The 27,711-nt window shown below is 33.2% G+C and overlaps 1 protein-coding gene across 2 annotated transcripts in view; it reads left to right on the forward strand.

The window, feature by feature from the left end:
- Positions 1-821: 821 nt before the first annotated feature.
- The window catches only part of LOC126880170 (zinc finger protein 271-like), a 44,243-nt gene continuing 17,353 nt past the window's right edge, over positions 822-27,711 (forward strand). For both annotated transcript variants that reach the window (XM_050643929.1, XM_050643928.1), the window contains exon 1: positions 822-1,264. In XM_050643929.1, the coding sequence (XP_050499886.1) occupies positions 1,024-1,264 (241 nt within the window). In that variant the 5' untranslated portion in view covers positions 822-1,023. The remainder of the gene's footprint in view (positions 1,265-27,711) is intronic.

Below are 27,711 nucleotides of genomic sequence, written 5' to 3' on the forward strand. Positions count from 1 at the left end.
AAATAGCTTCAGAACAACATGTAGCATAAATGGTTGAAAAAACGTAAAATGCGAATACTTGTTTTTGTATAGTTTTTTCGCAATTATTGCTATTTTGCAACAAGGGTGACTATTTTTAAATTTTTAACCAGTTCTATATTGTAGGAAATTTAATTATTCAATTTTTATGTCAGTACAACTTTTCTCGGAAATGAATACTTTTAAAGTTATAATCAAAAAACGAAGACAAAAATCGAATTTTTCCTTAATTTTTTGACATTTTGATTATTTAAACAATGTTCCGGACCTTTTTGAGAGGGAGGATAACTTAAATATTATTATTTGAGTTATTTTCAAGCAATTTCTGCAAAAAAATTTGAGTCACCTCTCAACGTCCAAATGTACTAATATTTTTACAGATCCGCCCTGGTCTAGGAAGAGAATGATGCTAAATAAAAAGTATGTGTTTTATCTCGCCAGGTATTAATGACGCACGGGTAAAGACTCGCGGACTCAACTGTAACTGTCAGTATAAAAAATTTACAAGTGAAGTTTTAAATAAAGTCTTCCTTGCAATATGCAAAGTATTTATTACTTTTAAGAAATAACTACAAAAATATTTTATTTTTATTTGTTAATAAGGGAGAAGACTTTACTCAAAACAAATCCTCACTTCTAAAATTTTCATTTTGATGGTTAGAATGTTTCCTGAAAGAGGATGTTTCGCATTCAAAAATCGCGCCTAAAATCTAGTTAAGAAAATCTGGCAACGTCGTTACCGCCTGGGTTAATTAGCCTGAGGGGGTGGGGGCCTTTCGTGGCCATTCCATCCGTATCCGTCGTATTGACATGACAGTTCATTGGTAATAATAACTGAATACATATTATTAATATTAGAATCAATCACTGAGCCTGGAGTCTGTTTCGTTACCATTACATTATAGAATTAGAATTCCAATAGAATATTGGAACAAACCTAAAAGTGATCTCACTGTTTGGGTGCAAAAAATTATTATTGGAATACACAAAATCAGGTGTAATCAAATGGAGGTAAAACAAGAAATTGGCGAGGAGACGTGTAAAACAGAAATAGAAATAGAAGAGTATAATGACTTGGATTGTGCTCTTTTGGATGGCTTTAAATGTGAAATCAAAGAGGAATCTACAAGGCAAAGTACTCACGACACACATATTTTAGACTTGAAGAAACCTTCCATAAATACTGAAATAGAACAACATGGATATAAACTTGACCCATTTGAAGAAAACCAAAAAACTGAAAACGGTTAGTGAGAAAATATTTAAGTTTTCGCATATTTAGTAGTATAAACAGGAATAACTTTTTCACAATATAGTCGGTTCGCTAAACTCAGACGCAACTGGCTAGATATTTTAGTCGATAATTTTTTTGTTTTTTGCCAATTTTGCAAAAATTGGCAAAATTACTAACTATTTAGTGATTATTAACTATTTAGTAATTATTTTTTACCAATTTTACTAAAATTTGCAAAATTACCGACTAAAATATTTAGAAAGTTGCGTCTGAGTTTAGCGAACAGACTATACTATTCAGGGGCGTAACAGAGGCCCCCGCAGCATGAAGCTTGTGGGGGGTCCCATCTTGTCGTCTAATATATGTATATTTTATATTATTTTTACGCATATATGAAAAATGTAAGTTGCCATAAACAGTGCATGAATACAGTAGTAGCCCAGTAAATGGCCGTTTTGGAGTGTAATTATCAGCGTCACGACGGATTTGCTTGACAATTTGGATTTAGGTTCTACTTAAACTTCAACTTCAAAGTTGGACTTGTGTTGTTGGTTGTTTTTACTTTGGGGGCGAAAGGGATGACTCTCGGGGTCAATTTTTGTTCTATAGAGTTTATATAAGTCAATACTTTTCAAGTTATTTGAGAGTGAACATGTTTATTTTTCAACAAATAAAACACGTTTTCAAGCAGTTTTTAGCAAAAATGTAGCTCATAAAAAAAAACAAAAAAAATGGTGTATTCATGAAGTATATCGACACAATAAAATCAAAGTTGTAGCTCATGAAAAATTGTTCTTATTCGTCCAATTCCAAATCGAATAGTTCAACGTGAAATAACCAAAAACTGAAGCAGTTTTTGAGGAAAACTCATTAAAACTTTTCTAAATGTTTAATAAAGAGCTTTATTTTTATTTATTGTAATAGTTTCTAACACCAAACTAAGCGAGTTACGTTCAAAATAAAGTTGGCCCCCTTTTTTTGGAAAAGAAATAATCGTGAAAATCTCCTCCTATTTAGCACCCCAAATAAAATTAATCGTTAGCGCTTTACCTTTTACTTTATATATGTATTGTTTATATGACCTGTAACTTTGTTCGAAGTTCTTATTTTTGAAAAAAGTTGGTTTTATAGTAAAAAAATGTCTATTTTGGAAAAATTTACATAACTTATAAAGTATTAGTGATACGAAAAAACCTAAACACTAAAGAAATATAGGTTTTGCTTTTGTAAATATTTTGTGTTTTATTTTGTTTTTCTGTAAGACAAAAATTGGTTAAGATGTGGCTGATTAAAATTTGCATACACTAGTGATTACTGACTCCTTTCTGACTGAAGTACTTTCACAAATAGGTACTTTGAACCAGTGAAACTTACTAGTCATATAAAAAAAGTTAGGTAATTTGTAAAGCGGTAATGATTAGTTTCATTTAGGGTGCTAAATAGAGAGAGATTTTCACAATTTTTTTCAACCAAAAAAGGTTTTAACTGTATTTTGAGCACAGCTCGCTTAGTTTTGATGTTAGAAACTTTTATAAAAAATAAAGTTTTTTAAACACTTTAAAAAAGTTTTAATGAGCTTTCCCCAAGAAATTTCCCCCATTTTTTGGTTATTTCATGTTAAATATTCGATTTGGAATTTGACCAATAAGAATAATTATTTTTCATGAGCTACAACTTTGCTTTTACTGGGTCGAGCTTCATTTTTCATTTTTTTATAAGCTACATTTTTGCTGAGAATAATTTTTGCGATCAAATACATCCTTACTTTTTGAGTTATTTGCGCCTGAAAACGTGTTTTTTACAATAAACATTTTCATTCTTAAATAACTCGAAAAGTATTGACTGTGACACTGAAAATTACACGGTATTGCCGTGTTTCAAGTACATTTTCTGGGCTTATATTATAAGTTTTTGTTACACTAGTCGCATATAGTAATTTTTTAAAGGGGGCCCCATTTCCAATTCTGCGGGAGGGTCCCGACGGAGTTTGTTACGCCACTGATACTATTAGTTTTTTGTTGTTGATTTTATTAAATGTGGTGAGGTAGGAATTAACAGACAATAGGGCTGACTATTACAGGTATAGAAGACAGGAACAGAGACTTCTAAAGTATATTTATATCATTTGCTATTTGTGCTGTCTTAAATTTGATTATGCTTTAATATGATTATTACATAATTTACAGTGGAACCCCCATTATCTGTGCTCTATGGGACCGTATATGGCACAGATTACAGATAATGGAGCAGACTTTCTATGTGCAAATATGCATTTTGTCGATTTTTTCAAATTTTCAACTAAAGATGGCATTGCAAACTGTATGTATAGGGCTAGGTCAATTTTAGCACAACTGCCTGCCGGTACGTTGACAGAGGCAATACAACTTGATATGGTGTATGGACTTTTAAATCGCAGAATTCAGGAAAAGGTTCCTCACGATAAAATACAAACTTTTGGTGAACTTCTCACTCATGCGCGATTAGTCGAAGAAACATCCAATAATATCCCCGAACACAAAGTTGTTAGCGAACAATTTCCGTCTCAGAAAAAACTTGATGCGCGTATTGTAAATATACTGGTAGGGGAGCCCAAGCGGGTATTTTTGCAGTTACTCTCAAGCGTGTCAGATTATCATATGGGGAGAAACCTGGTACCGTGCAGATGTACCTCTACCATATATTGGCTGTTAACACAGGGGAGTTTGTTAAGGGGAGCCCGAAAAAAAAATATATTCTTAAAAAAACTCGAAATTGTCAGATTAAGATAAAGTAAGTTAAGTACATGCAAAAGAGTGTATATTTAAAAAATCTGACGATTTGAGCCGGGTGTAAAGAAATGGGTGAGTCCAAATTCAAATTCAAATTCAAAATATCTTTTATTAAAAAAAATTGTAAACAACACACTTACAGCAAATTGTCACAATTGAATAATAAGTGTCTAATATACATACAAAATTACAATTACAAATACTATGAGTTAAAAGTTAAAATGTGTGATTTAAAAACTCATACACAGAATATGGTTCTAAATCCAATAAAATGCTTTTTATTTCAGTTCTAAATATATTAAAATTCTGTTGCAATTTAATTCTAACAGGCAATTTGTTAAAAAATTTTATATAGTCCCAAAGTTTCACAATGATAGATCCAAAAACTAAAAAATATGTGCTCAATATTTTTGAAAAATCTATCGAATGGCACCAAACACGACCCCCTACAGAGGTGGGGTGGGGGTTACTTTAAAATCTTAAATAGGTGCCCCCATTTTTTATTGCAGATTTGGATTCCTTACGTAAAAATAAGTAACTTTTATTCGAAACATTTTTTCTAATTATGGATTGATGGCGTTTTAATCAGAAAAAACGATTGTTTGAAATAGAAAATTAAATTAAAAAAGAATGTGTGTGTACTTTGTACGCACATAAGAAGTTATACTTCTATTATATGATTTCAACGAAATAAATATACTTTCAACAGGTTATTTGTATTTTATTTAAAGATTAAACTAGTTTTTACTTACTACTAAATAATTTTTATTAAAACAATATCTACCAAAAATAAAAAAAAAGTTAGATAACACACGGATTTGAACCAGGGACCTCTCGATCTCTGGACGAACACTCTACCACTGATCTATACTCCCTTTGCTTTGACAGGTTACAAGATTTCTCATACATACTTACAAATTAGACCCAGTGAAGTATAAAAATACTTTAAAATTTAAAGGAAATATACATACTTACTATTATTATAAAATATTTTATTCCCGAGGAAGACAAATCCAAAGACACAAAAATTATAATAAATAATACATTTACTAAAAACACTAATATATTCTTTTAATGACTTATTTGCCCTGATACATACATAATTTGAAAGATTAGCAACGAACTACATACTGTCTGTCTGCGCATGCGCCAGGGAATTATAAAGTTTCACTCTCGATCGTAAAGAAGTATAACTTCAAAAATGGCAAGCGTCCACTAAAATGGAAAACTTTACTTAACTTTTTTTGGTTTTAGGACTTAATCTTCACAACCCAATAGGTCCTCATAACGCTCGAGTGACTGCACATTTAGCATAATTTGCTCCCCAACCATACAGGACATGTTATCGAAGAGTGTCGTAACTTAGCAAACAGTAGAAATAAAAGTACTAGCGCTGCCCCTTTGGCTAAAACGAACTTTGTTGATAAAAAGGAGCCTGCTTGTAATAATAGTTTTACGTTTTCCAGTATGACATGTTATGGCTGTGGTAAACTTGGCTATATTAAAAGCAATTGTCCAGATTGTAAAACTAAAACAGCTGATGCTCGTGCTGCAGACTTTATGTACAATAGTTTTGATGAAAATTTAAGCATGGTCAGGCCGTTAGTTTCGATTGGTATTTGTGATTATAATGGTTACGCTTATAGAGACACCGGGGCTAAAACCAGTGTTGCCCGATCTTCTCTTGTTAAATTATTATTGCAGGATAACGTACCCTATACTGAAGATATCATGTTAATGACATTAGCAGATGGTCTACAACGTCGTGTAAATGTGATAATTTTTGAAGTAGATGTTAAGTTACAACATAAAACTATTCGTACGCATTTTATATCTATCCCAGACCATGAAAACAGTCGAACCTTGCTCGGGTACGACTTTATTCAACAAGCAAATATAATTTTAGACTTCCCTAGTAATCAGTATTATTTCGGTGAATATCCACAACTGACTTTTATTTTTGACAGTGATCTAGATCCTTTATGTTCTGGGAATAACGTAAAATTTGAACATATCAAACTACGAGATGATAAAGCCCTTGTTCTTAAGCATGAACAAAAAAGTACGCTTAACGCTCTTTTGGATGAGTTTAACAAGGTTTTTGAGCCAAATGATGAACCTACACCTTATGCAGAACACTCCATCGTACTGTTAGATGAAACTCCAATAGCATCACCTCCCTATAGGATGTCTGAGTCCAAGAAAAATCGACTTACGGAAGAACTAGACAAATTATTAGCGAGTGGCTACATTGAAGAGTGCGAGTCTCCTTACACTGCTCCAGTTGTACTCGTTCCAAAGAAAAACAATAGTGTTCGTCTCACCGTTGACTACAGAGCCTTGAATGCAGTCACACGGGACCGGTATCCCATCCCAAGGATAGATGATCTTTTACATGCCGCCAAGAAGACAGGATGTATGACAACTCTTGATCTTCGTAGTGTATATCATTTGGTTAGAGTCAAAGGGAGTGATAGAGACAAAACTGCTTTTGTGACACCTTTTGGTACATGTCGGTATACACGCATGCCTTTTGGCCTCCGTAATGCGCCATCTACTTTTCAACGTCTGATTGACCGCTGCAGATCAGGCCTGCAAGATGTCTTTATACTCACATATCTTGACGACCTAACAGTTATTTCGTCCAGTTTTGAAGAACACCTGGGAGACCTGTAGAAGGTATTCGAAAGGCTGATATAGACTCACGCTAAATCGGGAGAAATGTTCGTTTGTATGTGAAATAGTGCACTACTTAGTCCACATTATTACCCTCGAAGGAATTTCGCCGAATAACGAAAAAGTAGCTGCAATACTCAACATGCCGCCTCCTAATAACGTGAAACAACTCGTTAAGTTTCTTACAAACTTGCTCATGGTACAGGCGTTTCATAGAGAACTTCGCTGAAATTTCAAAGCCGTTAAGCACTCTGACAAAGAAGAACTTAAAAAATAGACCTGGGGCCACAAGCAACAAGAAGCTTTCGAAGCACTTAAAACTCTACTGTGTTCGCCTCCAATTTTACGACAAGCGGACAGCAGACTACCCTATATATTATGCACAGATGCTAGTGGTTATGCAATCGGTGCATGTTTACTCCAGGGGGAGAACGACGATGAACGACCAGTGGAATATGCATCTAGACTTTTGACTTCCGCAGAGCAAAACTACAGCACGACGGAACGTGAAGCCCTTGCTGTTATGTGGGCTGTAAAAAAATTCAGAGGTTACCTAGAAGACGCTAAAAACCACTGTTGTTCAAAGCGACCATCAGCCTCTCAAATGGCTGATGTCTATTAGATCACCAATCGGACGCCTCGCTAGATGGGCTCTAGAATTATTGCCTTATAATCTACGCATAGAGTATATTGTTGGCAAGAAAAATGTGGTTGTCGATACACTTTCGCGGCCATCACGCAACGAAACTGAGGAAGCAGTAGAAGTAAGCTATGTTGTAGCCGATTTTCCTACACTTAGCGCTGCCAATATTCGACAAGAGCAGGTATCTGACCCTGATGTCGAGAAAATCATAAAAGGGCTTGAAGACCCTAACGAGACTTCTGTTGAATACAGAGAGGATATGTGATGTCATATGGACTTTTGTACCGCTACACACCAGACATTGATGAAGACGAGCCACAACTTGTAGTAGCTAGTGCTTGTATTCCCAAAACAATACCATGTAGTTCAGAGAAATAAGGAAAAAAAATATCATGTTGGTGACACAACCCCCTCCAGGCCGAAACCAAATTTTTTGAGTAGTATGGACATCTATATTAATAACCTATATGTTTCCTGTAGCCGATTTTGATGATATACATAGTTATAAACAAATGAAGATCAAAAAACGGCAAATTTTCGCTTTTTTCGTCTATAACCAAAAAGTTAAGCATTTTAAACAAATTTGAGAGTGAGAAACTCATAAATCGTATAAAAAACTTTAATATGGCGTTCGCTGAATATGTCTATCCTTATTGGTTGTTTAGAAAATTGCAAAATAAATCATAAATTTTGAGTTTTTATAAATATTCATGTTATGTAAAAATTAACTTAGAACCTTCTTATTACATGGAATGCTGGGACTTCTGGTGCTTAAATTATACACTATATTTCATAACAGTTGGTCAAATAGTTTAAAAGTTATTTAATTTGTTTATCCCAAATTAATTTTTTTTGCAACACTGTAAGTCAGAAAATGATGAAATTACAGTAATAGTTTGGATAGTTTATGAAAGAAGATGATTTATGCTAATAATTTAATTTAAAAAAAATGACAAAAAATAATTCTAAGTATCGCAAAATTATTTTGCAAGAACATGTCGATTTTTTGCTTATAAACAATTAAAATAACTTTTTAACCATTACCCGTAGAAAAATTATTTTTTCATATTTAGAATGACTGAATTTTTATACAAATTTAAAAAAAGAAAAAATTGTCCTAGGACAATTAGGGATGAAGTTGCCCCCTCCCCTTTTTTTAAGTCACAGCAGCTTTCTTTATAACAATTACGAAATCAGATCAGTCACATTTGAATTAACATACTTCAGAGCTTTAATGTACCAAATATAAAAAATATATACTTACAAACAAATCTTACACAAAGCTTCAAAATGTGAGCCTTAAAATCGGCCGGTTTTGAAACTTGGGAGATCGATGAGAAGGGGGAAGGAACTATTAGCTGTATCTCTTGTTCTCGCCTATGGATTTCGACGTTTCTTTTTTTAATTTGTATGTACTTTTTGCGTACAGTACGAGTATGCATTATTTAAATAAATTAATTGTTATATACACCATCAAATTTGTTTAAACATTTTTTTTCAATTTTTTTTTATAATATTTTAAGTAATTTTAATAACAAAACATGAATATTTATGAATGATATAATAATACATAGTTTTTTATTAAACTTAGTAATAATTTAAAGTATGAAAAAACAAATTATCCCATTCAATTGTTTCTAAAAATAGAATTGGTCTATGGAAATCAGAAAATCTCAAATGAGATTTTGGTACACTATTTTTTGGTAAACATACTATTAGATATTAGATGAATGAAAAACTGAAGTTACAGAACCACCAAACAAGAGATAAACGTAATTGATTAGGGTTGGAAATTAAGCTAAGAACCGTTAGTATCAATCCGATCAACAGATCTTCTTTATACACGGGCGCCCATATAAAAATTTTCAGGGGGGGCAGACGTGAAGATGTTGCACATTATATTTTGTATACTTTGGATAACCATATACAGGGTGCGCCAAACCTCTGGTTTTCTTTGATTACGGCTAAACTATGAGATATACAAAAAAATGTTTATAACAACACTAATGTGTATCAAAGAGGTCTATATTCTAAAATTATTTTTGATTATACAGGGTGAGTCAGAACGACGGTATGAACTAAAGTTGTATTTTTTTAAATGGAACACCCTATATATTAAATCATTTTTGAATATATTATTTAAAAATATGAAAAATTTGTATAAGGTCTTATAGGCCTAAAGTTAATAATTTTTGAAATATTTACATTTTTATTGAAAAAAATGGTAATATTTATAGGGTTGTGGATTATGTTTCCAAAGAAATAAAAATTTAAGTGATAGGTCAAAATTTTTAAAATATAGTGTTATTTTTAAATAATTTAATATTTTTTACTTTTAGCCATAAAATATACAGTGTGATCACTATTTGCAAATACAAAATTTTCTCATTTTTTTTAAATAGGACACCCTGTGTATTAGTTTTGCATTTTGTAGTAAATATTACAACCTTTCTTTTGGTATAAGGTTGTATGTACCTAGCATGTTTCGTTTTGTAGATATTTTAAAAAAACTATAGATTTTACGTTTTTGCGGATTTTTTATTTAAAAATTTTTTTGCAAAAAAAATAATTATAATCTGGTTTTAGAAACATACACTAAAATATAAAATATGAAAATAAAAACGTAATTAAAGATTGTGAAGATTACTTAGGGTAATGATCTCAGGTTGTAGGGTTGATTATAAGAAAATCACGATAATCGAACAAAAGGTGTATTTTCGTCTATACGTTACAAGATCTCAATGCTAACTAACTAAAATAAAAACAGCAAACTGAGAAAGGTCTTTTGTATCTTTCTCAGGTAAATACATCCGTTTCCATCGATGCATTGTGCTACCTAAAAACCGTTGGTTCCCGGAAAGTCTTATCCTATGGTACGCGTCTTACCGACGCGTTCCCTACATAGACGGCGTAGAAGGGATCGTTTTGTTACAGTCTCCCCCCCTGGCATCGATATCGTTAGAGGAGAGGCCAGCAGAAGATGTAGTTTTCTTCCTGGGACGTCCTCGTCTTCGTTTTGGCACTACAGGGGTTGGAACTTCAGAGTCATTGAGCTTCGCAGGTGTAAGCGCCGATACGTGGAACACACCGAGGGCAGTAGGGGTGTCCACTCCACAAAGCTCATAACTTACAGGCGATACCACTCGCTTGATCCTATAGGGTCCATCTCTCTTCGGGTAGAATTTAGCCGTCTGTCCTTTCGACCTATTACTAGGAGCAGTTGTATTGGCCCACACTAAATCTCCCTCTTTGAATGGACTGGGTTCCTTCAGGCGTCGATCAGCATATTTCTTTTGCCTATCTTGGGCGTTGTCATGCTTAATCTTCGATTCATGCCATGTTTCAGTCATGCGTTTTAAGTATGGAGATATTTGAGGTATAAAATTCTCAGTTTCTACAACTTGGCGAATATCTCGATTAACTTGGTCTAGAGTTCGCAGCTCACGTCCAAAAGTTAAGTAAGCAGCGGTTTGTCCTGTAGACTCGCTCCATACTGAGTTCATGGCAAATCTAACCATTGGCAACTTCTCAGGCCAAATGTTATGCTCCGTTCCTACAAGCATAGCAAGTCTCGGCTTCAAATCTCTATTCTTGCGCTCTACCATATTAGCAGAAGGGTGATAGAGTGGAGTAAAGGTCTCTTTGATTTGCAACACATAGCAAACTTGTTGCATCACGTCAGACACGAATTGCACACCATTATCACTGATAATCCTTCTCGGTAGGCCAAATCGTAAGAATACCTCGTCAATAAGCTTCATAGCGCATTCTTGTGCAGTTGCTTGAGTTAAGGCAAATAACTCCACCCACTTAGTACAGGAGTCTTCAACTATGAGAATCCAACGTTCACCTTTCGATCCTTCAGGTAACGGTCCAAATAAGTCGATGGCAAGTGTCTCGAAGCGTTGCGCATACACAGGGGTTTGTAATAGTCCACCTGGTTTCTGATTAGAGGCCTTATATCTTTGACAATCTTGGCATTTATCAATGTATTCAGCAATAAAACGACGCATGCCTGGAAAAAAGAATTTTTGAGCAATTCTTCTCAACGTACGTTCGATACCATAATGACCAGCCGTCGGTGCATCATGATATTCTCTCATAATGGCTTCACGCTCGTGTGTGGGTACTACTAACTGAGCCTCTTCTTCGTCTTCTTCCGATGAATAACGGTAGAGTACTCCTTGTGTAAGCAAGTATCCACGATCTGTCCATTTTACATATTCATTCGAATTTGGGTCTTCGAATGATTGAATTATTTTGGCGACATCTGGGTCTTTCAATTGTTCCACCCTGGTCTCATATGCCGATCGATGAGGCAAGTCAATTTGCACTTCACATATCTCGCAAGACAGTACATCATTGTGTTCACATGGCGGTCTGGAAAGTGTATCGGCTACCATGTTACGTTTACCTGGCAGATAATCGATGGTTAAGTTATAACCTTGGACCAATAGTGACCATCTTGCCAACCTTCCTGTGGGAGCTTTCAGGCTTAGCAGCCACCTTAAGGGTTGGTGATCAGTCTGCAGCGTTATCTTCGTACCTTCAATATAACCTCTGAACTTTTCTAAGGCCCATACAACAGCCAAAGCTTCTCTTTCCGAAGTAGAATAGTTGCGCTCGGCAGCGGTAAGAAGTCTGCTAGCGTATTCCACGGGATGCTCGTCATCGATATCTCCTTGTAGCAACACTGCTCCTAACGCGTAACCACTGGCATCAGTACGAATGATATACGGTTGGTTTTCATCTGCTTGCCGTAAAATTGGAGCGGTAATCAGTAACTTCTTAAGTGTTTCGAATGAGTTCTGTTCCAGTTCCGTCCACTTCCATGGCTTATTTTTCCTGGTTAAGTCACTCAAGGGTCTGGATATGTCCGCAAAATTATTTATAAACCGGCGGAACCAACTAGCCGTCTGAAGGAAAGATTGCACTTCCTTAACGTTTCTCGGCGGTAACCGTTCCGATATAGCAGCGGTTTTATCCGGATCGACCGAAATTCCTTGCTGAGTGATCAAATGTCCCAAGTATTTTACTTTTTCGCGAGCAAACACGCACTTTTTCCGATTTGCCCGAAGGTTAAATTGGTCTAGTCTATCGAACACTAACTTTAGATCGTTTAAATGTTCATCAAAAGAGCTGGATAGTACGATGATATCGTCTAAATAACCTAAAACCACTACGTTACTAAGACCACGACGAAAACGGTCCATGAGTCTTTGAAAAGTCATTGGGGCTCCCTTGAGACCAAAAGGCATCCGTAAGTATCGGAAAGTCCCGAACGGTGACACAAACGCAGTCTTATCACGGTCCGCTTCCGCGACGTTGACTTGATGATACCCCGATCGTAAGTCTATCGTAGACATGTAAAATGTTCGTTTCGCGGCGTGTAGTAAATCGTCCATACGCGGTAACGGATACGAGTCACTAGTAGTTACGGCGTTTAAACGTTGATAGTCAACGCAAAGTCTCGTACCGCCATCCTTTTTCGGTACTAATACTACCGGCGCGGCCCACGCACTTTCGCATTCTTCGATGATGCCCTCCTCCAGGAGTTTATCTAGCTCGGTTTTCAATACCTCTCTCTTTGCAGGTGACATCCGATATGGTGGCAGTGCGATGGGTGCATTATTTCCTGTGTTAATGCGATGCTCAGCGTAGGCTGTAGGCTCTCCCCCCATTCTGAAAGTATCCTTCCTACCTTCTAAAAATTCATCCAGTCGATTGCGTTCATAATCCGCTAGCATCGTTCCTTCATCTGGTCTCAAGTTTTCACAAAAATGAATTTCAATACATTCTGTACCTGTATCTTCAAAAAGCAACTGCTGTCGTGTGCTGTCATTTGCAAAATACCATTCTTTATTGTGAAAATCTAGAGCGATTTGTGCATTTATCAAAAAATCGATACCTAGCAGAGTTTTATTAGGTGCATCAGGAAAAATTATAAACTTTGTAGGCACCGTTTTACCTCTTATGTGTACATCGACTAAAGTTGTCAACACTAGTTCTGTTCTCCCAACACCATCAGCGAATTTTACAGAAATTTGCTCGGGCTTAAAACTTTGTCTTTTGTTTTCTAAAAGGTTGTACAACGTTGTACCAGCTATACTTTGTTTAGCACCTGTATCTATAAACCCTTGGCCCTCATGACCTAATATATTAATACGTAGAACAGGTCTGGGTTGAGGTGAAATAAACGTGTCTAAGGAAGAGAAATCTAGCGAAGATGTTACTGTATGACTACAAACTGGGCAGTTGGCTCTGATAAAACCCGGTTTCCCGCATCCGTAACATGATAACGGGTTGTTTACACTATTTCGCGACGAGTTCGAAGTGGATGCTCCGACGGTAGCACTAATCGTACGCGAAGAACTCGCGGTTTCTTTCGGAATTGTCGGTGTGTCTTTAGATTGTTTATCACGTAACTTTCGACACTCGTCCTTAGAATGACCCGGAACGCGACAAAATCCACATCGCGGACGTTTTTCGTAAGTTTGTCGATTGTTTGGAGTTTTGTTATCGTCAGAACAAGGTTTCTCAAACACATCTTCGACCTTTCGTGCCGCCGTAAGCAGCGCGGTAAAAGTGGAAACGGAATCCCTCGAAATCTTCTCTCGAATCCCCTTGTTTAATAGTCCGTACACCATATCCAACTGGATCTCTTCTGTAAGGCTGCCTGGGTCTAGTTGTGCCAGAACCGCCCTACAACGACAAACAAAGACATCTACTGTTGTTTTTTCGTTTTGCTCCTCGGCAAATAACTCGCGGTACACGCGATAAGCAGGTTTTTTAGGACCGAACGTAACTCTAAGCAGACTAAGAAGTTCCTCCCATGTCTTAATAGTGTCTTTGACGCCTTGATACCATTTTGCCGCGAAATTATCGAAAAGCATACCGATTCCCCGAAAAGCATTCTCGTCCGACACTAATGCGCAATCTTTATAAATTTCGACAGCGCTGATGAAAGCATTAACGTCGGTGTCTTTGTGTCCATCAAAACGCGAATGGCATTTCGATAGGTTGCCACTTTGAACCGACGCCGGCGAAACGGGAGCACTCTGTACCGCTAATTTCGATAACAGCTCTTTAAATTGTTCGTTTGTCAATACTACGTTTTGAGCCATGTCGTTAATGTTTGTTGCCACCGATCTATTTGAAATAGAGTCCGACTTAGAAATAATTTTTATGGTACTCGAATGTTCAATGTTTTGCGTGGAACGCAAATTGTAAAAATGATTGGTCATGCAAAATTGGAATGTACTTGCCAGTAAATAGCTCTCCTGTGTCCACGCTTGGATAAGGGATACCTCCAACAGCTTTCTGCATACCACCTGTACAATTCTTGGAACAGCTCTAGCACTAATTCACTTCCGAGTTTCACAAAACACAAGGTTTTTACACGTAACCGAAAGCAATCAATCGTTTAATACATAATAAAAATACACAGAAGTGTCTGAATAACTAAAACGAATCACTTTGTTATTTATTAACAAACAAAAGTCCACTTGATTATTTATTTAACCAGCGAAGCACTTAATATTATTTTAACTGGAGTTAGCGAGGTTATAACAGTGAAAATAGTCCGATTAAGTTATCGAAACTCACTTTTCACGCGAAAGAGTGTCCAAATATGCTGAAGCACGCTTTTTCATTCAAACTACCGAAATATACGATTTATCGCGAAATCCCCAAGCCACGAGTTGGGCGACAATGTGAAGATTACTTAGGGTAATGATCTCAGGTTGTAGGGTTGATTATAAGAAAATCACGATAATCGAACAAAAGGTGTATTTTCGTCTATACGTTACAAGATCTCAATGCTAACTAACTAAAATAAAAACAGCAAACTGAGAAAGGTCTTTTGTATCTTTCTCAGGTAAATACATCCGTTTCCATCGATGCATTGTGCTACCTAAAAACCGTTGGTTCCCGGAAAGTCTTATCCTATGGTACGCGTCTTACCGACGCGTTCCCTACATAGACGGCGTAGAAGGGATCGTTTTGTTACAAGATTAAAATAAATCGTATGCTAGTACAATTCAATTGAATTTAATAACTTTAAATTATTTTACAAAAAATATTTTACCATTTTAATAAATGCATAAATTAGTTACTAAATTAAATAAACAACCAAATTTTAAATCAACCGTAGTAATTTTTCTACTACAGCAACTTTCCTGTACCAAATTAATTGTTAGTTAAATTGTATTTAGTTAAACTTTTAATTTACCTTTTAAATTTACTTACATACATCATACATCTTGAGAATATAAAAATTATTATCAAGTATTCTTTAAAACAGCTGAATGTTAAATGTATCAGCCAAATTATTTATTAATATAAATAGTATTTACTGGTGTCACAAAAGCTGGTAATACTTTTGTAGTTGAAATTTTTGTAACAATTTTTTATATTTTAAATTTTAATTTTTTACCCGAAAAATTTTTGGATATGACATTTGTTTTGGGCGAAACCATTAGAAATGATTACCAGCTTTTGTGACACGAGTAGGTACATAGGTACTATTTACTTCTTAATATACTTCCATAACGTTCATTTGTTTCAAAGCATACTTTATACGTTCTCAAGATGTAGGTAAATTAAAAAGTTATTAACTGATCTTACTCGTAAATACAATATAACTAACAATTAATTTGGTACAGGAAAGTTGCTGCGGTAGAAGAATTACTACGGTTGATTTAAAATTTGGTTGTTTATTTAATTTAGTAACTAATTTATGCATTCATTAATATGGTAAAATATTTTTTGTAAAATAATTTAAAGTTATTAAATTCAATTGAATTGTACTAGCATACGATTTATTTTAATCTTTAATTACGTTTTTATTTTCATATTTTATATTTTAGTGTAGGGGAAGGGAGGGCAAGATGGAAGGCTTAACTTTATAATGTGTAAAAAAATAAAACAACGTAATACAAAACTTTCATTTTAATCATTCTTGAAAGAGACCTTATACAGTTACAAAAGTCAGCCATTAAATATTATTAATAATAAGTAGAATTTTTTTTATGAGTAATTAAAAAATAATGTCAAAAATTCCATCTTGCCCTTACCCTGAGGGCAGGATGGAAAGCTTGTTCGGGCAAGATGGAATGTAGAGGAAAGCACTACATTTTACAGTTTACACACAAAAAACTGCCATCTTCTGTGTCGGTACACAATTCATGTGCCCAACCATTACATACAGGACATTGTACCCAGTCCTCTGTGGGCGGTTCCACATAACGTTCATCACATACACAGAACACATCATTTTGTGAAGACTGTTTTAAATGTTGTACAATATTTTTAACTTTTTCTATTTTTGTCCCTTTTCCTTTACCTTTTCTTTTATTCTCGCAGGTTCCTATTTCCTTGCTTTTATTTTTGCCTAACTATTATCTTCCAACTTGCCCTAAGTTGCAATTTTCCATCTTGCCCATATGCCCCTTTCCAATAATAATATCAATATTTTAAAAATGCTTTAATATTTCTCTTATTTAAATATCAATTCAGATAACCTGTACCTAATAGATACTTTGAATAAATGCATAATAATAATATTATACACCTTGTTTAAATAATCGTATCACAAAAATTCAATAATTGTGTAATATTTAACTGCGAAAATAAGAAGGAAGCGTGTACACTCATTAGCTGACCTGAACTGATTCAGCCGTCGTTTGTAAATGGAAGAGGTTCGTCTGCATCTGTGTGAATGTGGATCCAGGCGCTTCATTGCGCAGTTCGGGTTTTATAGGTAATTTCCATCTTGCCCTACCCTTCCATCTTACCCTCCTTTTCCCTATGTTTCTAAAACCAGATTATAATTATTTTTTTTGCAAAAAAATTTTTAAATAAAAAATCCGCAAAAACGTAAAATCTATAGTTTTTTTAAAATATCTACAAAACCAAACATGCTAGGTACATACAACCTTATACCAAAAGAAAGGTTGTAATATTTACTACAAAACGCAAAACTAATATACAGCGTGTCCCATTTAAAAAAAATGAGAAAATTTTGTATTTGCAAATAGTGATCACACTGTATAGTTTATGGCTAAAAGTAAAAAATATTAAATTATTTAAAAATAACACTATATTTTAAAAACTTTGACCTATCACCTAAATTTTTATTTCCTTGGAAACATAATCCACAACCCTATAAATATTACCATTTTTCTCAATAAAAATGTAAATATTTCGAAAATTATTAACTTTAGGCCTATAAGACCTTTTACAAATTTTTCATATTTTTAAATAATATATTCAAAAATGATTTAATATATAGGGTGTTCCATTTAAAAAAATAAAACTTTGGTTCATACCGTCGTTCTGACTCACCCTGTATAATTGAAAATAATTTTAAATTATAGACCTCTTTGATACACATCAGTTTTGTTCTAAACATTTTTTTGTATATCTCATAGTTTAGCCGTAATCAAAGAAAACCAGAGGTTTGGCGCACCCTGTATAGTTAATATCACCCGAAAAGCTAGGGGGGCCACGCCCCCCCCCCTGCCCATGGCATATCTTTATACCAGATATTTTATTAAAATAAACTATCTGCTCTTGCAAAACTGGTTGCACCGAGTACTGGTTAGTACAGAGATATAAATAGTTTATGGACTTCGATAACCAAAACCTCTATCTTTCTCTATTATCTATTTTGGAGTTTCTTTTTTTAATTTGTATGTACTCTTGCGTACGTTACGGATATGTTTTTTGTTAATAAAGTGGTTATTTAAATAACTATGTAAATTGTGTAAACAATTTTTGGAAATTCTTTTACGATATTTTTAGGATGACTTTGTTGGCAATCATAGGATTGGATCATATGCACTTGACTTTACAATAACTTATAATAAATAGGTAACTGATAATTGTTACGTTTTTCATAAAAATACAAGTATTCCTAAATAAATCTCCTTTAATTTTATTTTAATAGTCTTGTTATAATACCAAAATGTATGAAATATCTTAATTTTTGCTTTTTTGCAATCTTAAAATTATAACTTTCAATCTTGTAAGATACAATTATTACAATGTTGTAGAAAATTTCTGAAAATAATTTTGTTCTTTTTATCCTCTCTCTAATTTTGTTACATTTCATTTTTCGTTTTCTAGTAGCATGTTTATAAAGAAATAAAACTTAGTTTATTTGAGATTTTTTATTTTCAATTCAATATTATAAGCCAATGTTAGATTTAGGAATAATTGAATAGGATTAGTATATAATAATTACGGGGCGTAACAAAAATACAGGTCATAAATTTAATCGCATATTCTGGGACCAAAAATACTTCGATTGAACCTAACTTACCTTAGTATAAATATGCACATAAAAAAAGGTACAGCCCTTTGAAGTTACAAAATGAAAATCGATTTTGTCCAATATATCGAAAATTCCGCGAGATTTTTTATTGAAAATAGACATGTGGTATTTTTATGGCAGGAGCATCTTACAAAAAAATTATAGTAAAATTTTGACACCCCATAAAAATTTTATGGGATGTCTTTTTGTGTACGTTCAAACTTTTGTGTACGTTCCAATTAAATTGTTTTTGTGGTACCATTAGTTAAACACAATGTTTTTAAAACTTTTTTGCCTCTCAGTACTTTTTCGAAAAGTCAGTTTTTATTGAGATATTTTGAATATTAGTCAAATCCACCACATATTTGTAAATATGGTTAAGTACGATTATGGAGACTTGGTAATCGTACGAAAATTTATTTATAATTTACATTTTTAGGCATATTTTAAACCATATTAAAAAAGAAGCCACATCTTGATAAAAGGTGCCTTATCGAAAAAATACTAAGAGACAAAAAAGTTTTAGGAACATTGTGTTTAACTAATGGCACTGCAATAATAGTTTAATTGGAACGTACACAAACATTTGGGGGGTGTAAAAGAATAAAACCCCCATAAAATTTTTATGTAAACATATTAAAAAAGAAGCCGCAACTCGATAAAAACTGCCTTATCGAAAAAATACTAAGAAGCAAAAAAAGTTTTAAAACAGTGAGTTTAAGTAATGGTACCACAATAATAATTTAATTGGAACGTACACAAAAGTTTGGGCGGTTTAAGGGAACAAAACCCCCATAAAATTTTTATGAGATGCACAAATTTCACTATAGTTTTTCTTTAAGATCTTCCTGTCATAAGAATGATACATGTCCATTTTCAATAAAAAATCTCTAATAGTTTTCGATATATTGGAAAAAATCGATTTTCATTTTGTAACTTCAAAGGGCTATAACTTTTTTATGTGCACATTTGTATTAAGGTAAGTTAGGTCCAATCGATCTATTTTTGGTCCCAGAATATGTGATTTAATTTATGGCCTGTATTTTTGTTACGCCCTGTATAACTAATATGTACATTTTACAATAAAAGTTACATCAAATATTATTTAAAAAATTGAAAAAAAATTGTTTAAACAAATTTGATGGTGTATATAACAATTAGTTTATTTAAATAACGCCTATTCGTAATATACGTAAAAAGTACAGCCGGTTCCTAAAAAAACTGATACGACTCTTAGTAAGATTTGATCATGTTGAGCAGTGTATTTGATTGATCTGACATTATATTTATTATGACATACAAATAATAAAATAAACAAACAACAAACAACTGATTACATATTATGTTAATTCATAAATTGTACTAATTATTAAGGTCTAAATGTTTATATTATTTTAAATCTATCTAAACTTTTATATTAACTATCTAAATGATAGTTTTTACATCAAATAGATCACATAATTATTGTAAACGTGGATTATACAACAAAACAAATTAATATTCAATTCAGCCCTGTAACTTATTAAAATAAATATTATAGAAGTTTTCAGGGACTTTCAGCCCTCGGTAATAATGTAGTCTTTCATTCTGAGTTTAAATTTTTCAAAAATATTTATTAGTTTTCTCAGGATTCGAAGAAAATGAATACAATTAAAATACATTGAGAATTTTGACATGCGTCACAATTTTGCATTAACTCAATGTAAAATTCTAAACTGTTAAATTCCAGCTTCCCTAATTATTTGACATCAAAAGACATTAGAAACTATTTGTAGAGGATTGAAATCTGTATTGAAAACAACTGTTAAAATTGGTCTACGTAATTAAACATATTCAAAAATTTTGTAAAAATGTAATACATTTCAGTTTTCAGCCCAAACTTAGGCCACACACAATGCAATAATGTTCACATTTTTGAACTGTCAATATTTTTATTTTATCATCTATTGTTTAAAAACAATACAGTTGATAAGATACTCTCAGTTGCGGAGAAAGTATTAATAATAAAGATTAATAATAAAGTCTAATAACCGTGGAACAGAATAAGCTATCTGACAAATTTTAAGATTTGGCAGTGACATTGACAGTATGTAAATATTAAGTATTTATCCTTCAAAATACACTGCTCAATTTTCTACAAAATACGCTTCAAGAGTCGTATCAGTTTTTTTTGGAACCAGGTGTACATACAAATTAAAAAAAGAAACAACGAAATAAATAATCGAGAACCAGAGATACAGTTAACAGCTCCTTCCCCCCTCTCATCGCTATCCCAAGTTTCAACGCCGGCCGATTTTAAGGGCCACATTTTTAAACTTTGTGGACGATTTCCTTGAAAGGAAATCTTTTGTATACTTGGTAAGTTAAAACTTTGAAGTATGATCTTTCAAATGCGGCTAATTTTATTTCTTAGTTGTTATAAACAAAGCTGCTATGAATTAAAAAAAAGAAGGGTGATAACTTCGTCCCTAATTGTGCTAGGACAATTGTTTTTCTTTATAAATGTGTATAAAAATTCAGTCTTTCTAAATATGGAAAAATAATTTTTCTACAGGTAACGGTTAAAAAGTTATTCTAATTGTTTATAAGCAAAAAATCGACATGTTCTTGCAAAATAATTTTACACTATTTAAAATTATTTTTTGTCATTTTTTTTAAATTAAGTTAATAGCATAAATCTTCTTCTTTCATAAACTGTCAGAAGTATTACTATAACCTCATCGTTTTCTGACTTATAGTGTCGCAAAAAACATTAATTTGGGATAAACAAATTAAATAACTTTTAAACTATTTGACCAATTGCTTTGAAATTTAGAATATAATTTAAGCACCAGAAGTCTCAGCATTCTGTGAAATAAAAAAGTTCTAACTTAATTTTTACAGAAGTTATGAACATTTATAAAATCTCAAAATTTATGACTTATTTTGCAATTTTCTAAGCAACAGATAAGGATATAGATATGCAGTGAACGCCATATTGAAGTTTTTTATATGATTTATTAGTTTGTTACTCTCAAATTCGTTTAAAATGCTTCACTTTTTAGTAATAGACGAAAAAAGCGAAAATTTAGCGTTTTTTGATCTCCATTTGTTTATAACTATGTATATCATCAAAATCGGCTGCAGGAAACATATAGGTTATTAATATAGATGTCCATACTACTCAAAAAATTTGGTTTCGGCCTGGAGGGGGATGTGTCACGAGAAAAATCTTATTTCTCTGGACTAATGATGTTGATACAGCGGGTCATTGTTGTGTCGAACGCACATATCAGTGCATTGCTAATATGCGATATGTATGTGGGTGAATGGAAGCATTGTATTTTCTCCTAACTTTAAAAAATTCTGTGAAAGAATTGAAGAGCTGATTTTGTTTCATGTTCTTTTCGTATTATCTCGGAGGCCTCTCTAAGATTTTGTTTTTTGAATTATTCGAATGTCTCTTTTCTTGTAAGAGCTGTGCAATTTTTTGTAAATAAAAACTCTGATTGACTCATAAACATATCTAAAATAGAGGTTAGATTGATAAGATTAGAATGGCCCGCATACAGCCCAGATTTCAATCCTATCGAGAATTGATGGATGAAGTAAAAAGCTATTCGCCATCATCCCAGACCTCCAGAAAATTTAGTACAGTTATGGCCCTGGTAGAGGAATATCGGGCTATTCCCCAGCCAAGGATACCACATCTTATTTATTCGATGCCAGATTGCGAGATTTGACAGAGTAAGACTCAAAGATGTAATCCATCTTCTGTATAATAGAGAAGTCCCTCTAGATATCATAAAAACTATTGAAAATATCTACCAAAACAACAAAATGAAAGTCAGAATAGATGGACAACTTACAGAACCTATAGATATTCGCGAACTCAATCGACTATAGGTGGCAGTGCAGTTGCATGAAAATGGCCGATGTAATTGGGATAACGTATTTTGATATAATTAATATTTTTATTATTGTAATTAATTAATATAAATAAATCATTCACGAAATGAACACACCGGACAAACATTCAATCGACCTTGATACATATGTTAACGGATGCTTTGTTTAAATTTTCATTCCAATTCCTCTAGTTCCAAATAAGCGGCAGCACCCTCGCTTGAGTTCGCTAATAGGCAGCGGAATAAGACAGGGAGACTCTCCGAGTCCTATGCTCTTCAATTTAATCATGGATGAAATCATCAAAAACGTCAACCAAGGAAGAGGGTATAGAATGGGAAACAAAGAAGTAAAAATACTCTGCTACGCAGACGACGCAATATTGATAGCTCAAGATGAAGATAGTCTGCAAAGATTAGTCCACAGATTTAACATAAGAGCAAAAGAATTCAATATGACAACTTCATCTCAGACAACCAAAACAATAGTAAACAGTAAAGAACCAATCAGATGTAAAATAGAAATTGATGATATCAGTATTGAACAAGTAATGGAAGTAAAATACCTTGGAATTACATTGTCAAGTTACGGAGACCTGGACAAAGAAGTGAGAAATCAAGTACAAAAAGCAAATAGACTGGCAGGATGCCTTAATAACACTATACAGAGAAGGGCTAAATTATGGAATAAATTAATTTTCTCTAAAATGGACGACTTTAGAGAAAAATCCCGAAACAGGTCGATTTTGATGTTTAAATTACAATTTTTTGGCATATATTTCATACTAGTGACGTCATTCATCTGGGCGTGATGACGTAATCGATGATTTTTTTAAATGAGAATAGGTGCCGTGTGGCACCTCATTTGAAAAGCTGTTCAATTCTCTATTCAATAATATAAACATTAATATCATTATTTATACAGGGTGGCCAAAAAACAAATTTTTAAATTAAATTAATTGACGAAAAAAGAAGAATGTATGCAATCTATTTAACTCAAAATACATTCTATCACTGTCAGAAAATAGGAAATAATGTTTATTTGGCAAATAAACATTGCTTTTCGCTTAAATTAAATGTTCAAACTGCCAAGTGGTAGGTGGGAGGCTGTTTGTGATTTAATTTAAGCGAAAAGAAATGTTTATTTCTGAAATAAGCATTTTTTTCTATTTACTGACAGCAATACAATGTATTTTTAGTTAAATAAATTACATAAATTCTTCTTTTTGCGTCAATTAATTTAATTCAAAAATTATTTTTTTGGTCACCCTCTATAAATAATGATATTATTATTTATATTACTGAATAGAGAATTGAACACCGTTTCAAATGAGGTGCCACACGACCCCTATTCCCATTTAAAAAAATCATTGATTACGTCATCACGCCCAGATGGATGACGTCACTAGTATGAAATATATGCAAAAAAATTGTAATTTAAAAATAAAAATCGACCTGTTTCGCGATTTTTCTCCAAAGTCGTCCATTTTAGATAAAATTAATTTATTCCATAATTTAGCCCCTCTCTGTATGGCGAAACCGACATATTAACACTGAGATGAAGTCAAGAATTTATAAAGCCAGTGTAAGAGCAATAATGACATATGCATCAGAAACAAGACCCGATACAGCCACAACACAAAGACTACTGGAAACGGCAGAGATGAGAGTACTGAGAAGAATTACAGGAAATACACTGAGAAGACAATGTAACGTACAGTGTATAAACGAATGGACACTAACTAAAAAAAAAAAAAGAATGGAACAACCACATAACCAGAATGGGGGAGACACGTGTGGTCAAAATAACACGAGATAAATTACCAATTGGTAGAAGTATCAGCCGACCGCGCAAAAGATGGAGGGACAACCTTCCATAGAGGTATCAATCCGCCAATGAACAAGCAGAATTGCTTATAAAGAGGAAGAAGAACAAGATTGCGAGCAGTCGTTGCTGCGAGAGGTGGACATACCCGCTATTGAATTGTTTTGTTGTTAATTTTAGTGTGTGTTTGATATGTTTAATTAAATAAACCTTCAAAGTAATGTTTCTAATTGGTAACGAGTTAAGTGTTTGTACCACATTTCGACCCTGTTGTATTTTCTGCTGGATGTCCCGTTTCGATGTTCCTTCTTTTGCTATGATTGACCCTAAGTATTTAAATTCTTTGCATTTTTTTATATCTCTAATCGAGAGTTATGATGGGTCTCTTTCTTCGTCCTTTATTTTAAGATATTATGTTTTGTTTATATTGATTGTGAGTCCCCAATTTTCGAATTATTCGGTATTCAATATTCACTTCCGTATTCAATTTCATAGATTCATGATAATGATTCATGATGCCACACTACTACTTTTCCAATTTTGTTTAAAATCTCTAATGCATATTATACTGTGTATAACGTTTCAGTCGAGCTATTTACGTTAACAATATTTCGATAACGCCTCAAAAATTCAATTTGAGTAATGGAAAATCATAGCTCGGATAATCCGCGCACGGATAATCGGGGTTCTACTGTACTCAAATATTTATCAGTTCGCTTCGGGATACACCACATGTTCGCTGAAGACGCCTAAAGGCAGAAACCATGGTCAGCCGATGGTGGTGGCCCCGAATCGAATTTAATCTAAAGCTGTCTTTCCTTATTTCATTTTACTCATATTTGAGTACTAAGGATATCTAGATAAGCAGTCAGGTGATGAGTGTATACCGTATTGTATTGTAGGCTCTCCCATGTCCGCTATTTATTTTTATTTATTTATTTGACGGGAAACCCCCACTGCATTTAAAGAGCTCATACAAATAGATACAAACTTAAAAAATAATAACAATAAAATAAAATAATGTCCAATTTGTTAATTAACAAAACATAGATAATAATAATAAATAATAAACCTACTATCTGATATCACAAATTGATTCTTTCAGTTTGCTATATGATATGTCATTGACAGTTAATTGTTTATATGTTTGACATTGTGTAACATTGACAGTTAATATGTTTGTTAATTAACAAAACATAAGATAATAATAATAAATAATAAACCTACTATCTGATATCACAAATTGATTCTTTCAGTTTGCTATATGATATGTCATGATCAGTTTGCTATAAGATGTCATTGCTTGGATTTGTATTGAGGTAGTGCAATATTCTGTCCATTGGCACATTTTTACCACAATTTGTATTGTGAAAGTTAGTGTAGAATGTATTTGTATTTCTAAGTTGCCTGGAAGGTACACACAGATTAACAGCATGTAAAAGTTCGGGACAGCTAAATTGACCTCGAATTAATTTAAATATAAAACATGCATCATACATTAATCTTCGAGATTCTAAAGTAGACAACTTCAACTGACTAAAAATTTCCTGATAATCATGTGCCTGCCTAGGTACAGTTGAGTCCGCGAGTCTTTACCCGTGCGTCATCATTATAAGCATACGAAATAAGTCGGAAATCTATTTCACGCAATAACAAGTGACAGAAAGTTACTACTGTTCCGATTACGGGTTTTACTATAAAATTTGACGTTATCAAATAAATAGAATGTCAAATGTAAGTTTTGCTTCAAAATTTTTGGCAGAATTGCAGCTATGCACATTTGAAGTACATTAATAAATTCTTTTAATATCATTAGTGATTAATAAATAAACAATTTATAAAAAATAAAATTAAATATACAACAATATTTACAGTGTGTTGATGTAATAGGTTTTTTTATTATTTATTTAAAAGTATTTTGCAATATGTTGAGTGTCAAACATAAACAAAAGTAATGCCATTGACTAAGGACAAGAAGGATTTTACCCACTGATAAAATCAAAGTACAATTTTTAAAAGAGTTTTATAGGAAATAATATTATATTTTATAACTACTAACTAGGAGGGACCGCAGACGTTCGGATACAATTAGCGTCTCTTTGCAAAGACAATGACGTCGACTTTGCAAAGTAACAAGACACTTACTCAACACACACACTACACATTACTCCCTGACTTAGTGATAAGTTATACAATTACGTGGCTAAAGGTTCTAGTTCTAAACCAAAGCCAGAATCAGAAAAAAAACTACTAACTAATTAGTTGTCATTTTATTCAGTTTGACGGAAACCTAAACACAATCACTTCTTTACTGTGTGAATGACGTTAGCTTTGTATGTTTTAAATATTAATTGCCAAAATATAATTATGTACTTACCTTAAAATTTGAAAGTCCAATATAAAATTAGTTGTGAAGACTGTTTGTGTATAATAAAGAAACTTCAAAACGCAAAAATTTGACAAAAACCGCAAAAAAATCAAATGACTGACAGCCCCAAGAAGTAAACAAAACAGAAACGTCAAACAAATTGTGCTTAAAATATGAAAACATACCGAATCGTCTTTTTTTGTACCTATCTCTTTTCAATGCACTGAGTCTAGATGGTTCACAAAAATAACATGTGTTTTAACTTAATAACAAACGGCAGTTGGTTTGTCATGAGTTTCATGCGTGGAAGAGAATGATGCTAGATAAAAAGTGTGTTTTATCTCGCCAGGTATTAATGACGCACGGGTAAAGACTCGCGGACTCAACTGTATATTAAATCGGTATGAGCATAAACGAAGAAATCTGTGCTGAATGTTCTCAATAAACTTTTTATGTACTTCATAATTAGGAGACCACACAACTGAAGAAAACTCGTAAGAGAGATCTTACCAATGCACAATACTTTTGGAGAAGGAAGCTTGCCGAGTACTTATTAATTAGGTATATTTACTGGGAGATATAATTCATATGCAACACTTCATGACGACCATTTTATTAGACTACTTCAACTGTCAATATTGCCAACCTGATTTACATATTTTTGGGGATCAGGATAGCTAACATTTCAATACCCCCTCTCAATTTATACAACATTTACATAAATAGTAAATTTGGATGAATTGTCGACTAAACAACAATCTTGACTCTAACCAAGTCTTGACAATCATTGAACAAAATGAAATCATAAAATCATACTTATACATCCTACATTACTCAGGTTACAACTCATACCTATATAGAAAAATATTCAAAAAATAACTTTCATTAACTCAAAAAATATTAACATGAGAATATGATAAAAAATAAAAAAAGCAAATAGGTAATTCACATGAGTATGTGCCTAAAGTATAAAAGTACTAA

The sequence above is a fragment of the Diabrotica virgifera genome, chromosome 2, assembly GCF_917563875.1.
Source record: "Diabrotica virgifera virgifera chromosome 2, PGI_DIABVI_V3a".
NCBI classification, from domain to species: Eukaryota; Metazoa; Arthropoda; class Insecta; order Coleoptera; family Chrysomelidae; genus Diabrotica; species Diabrotica virgifera.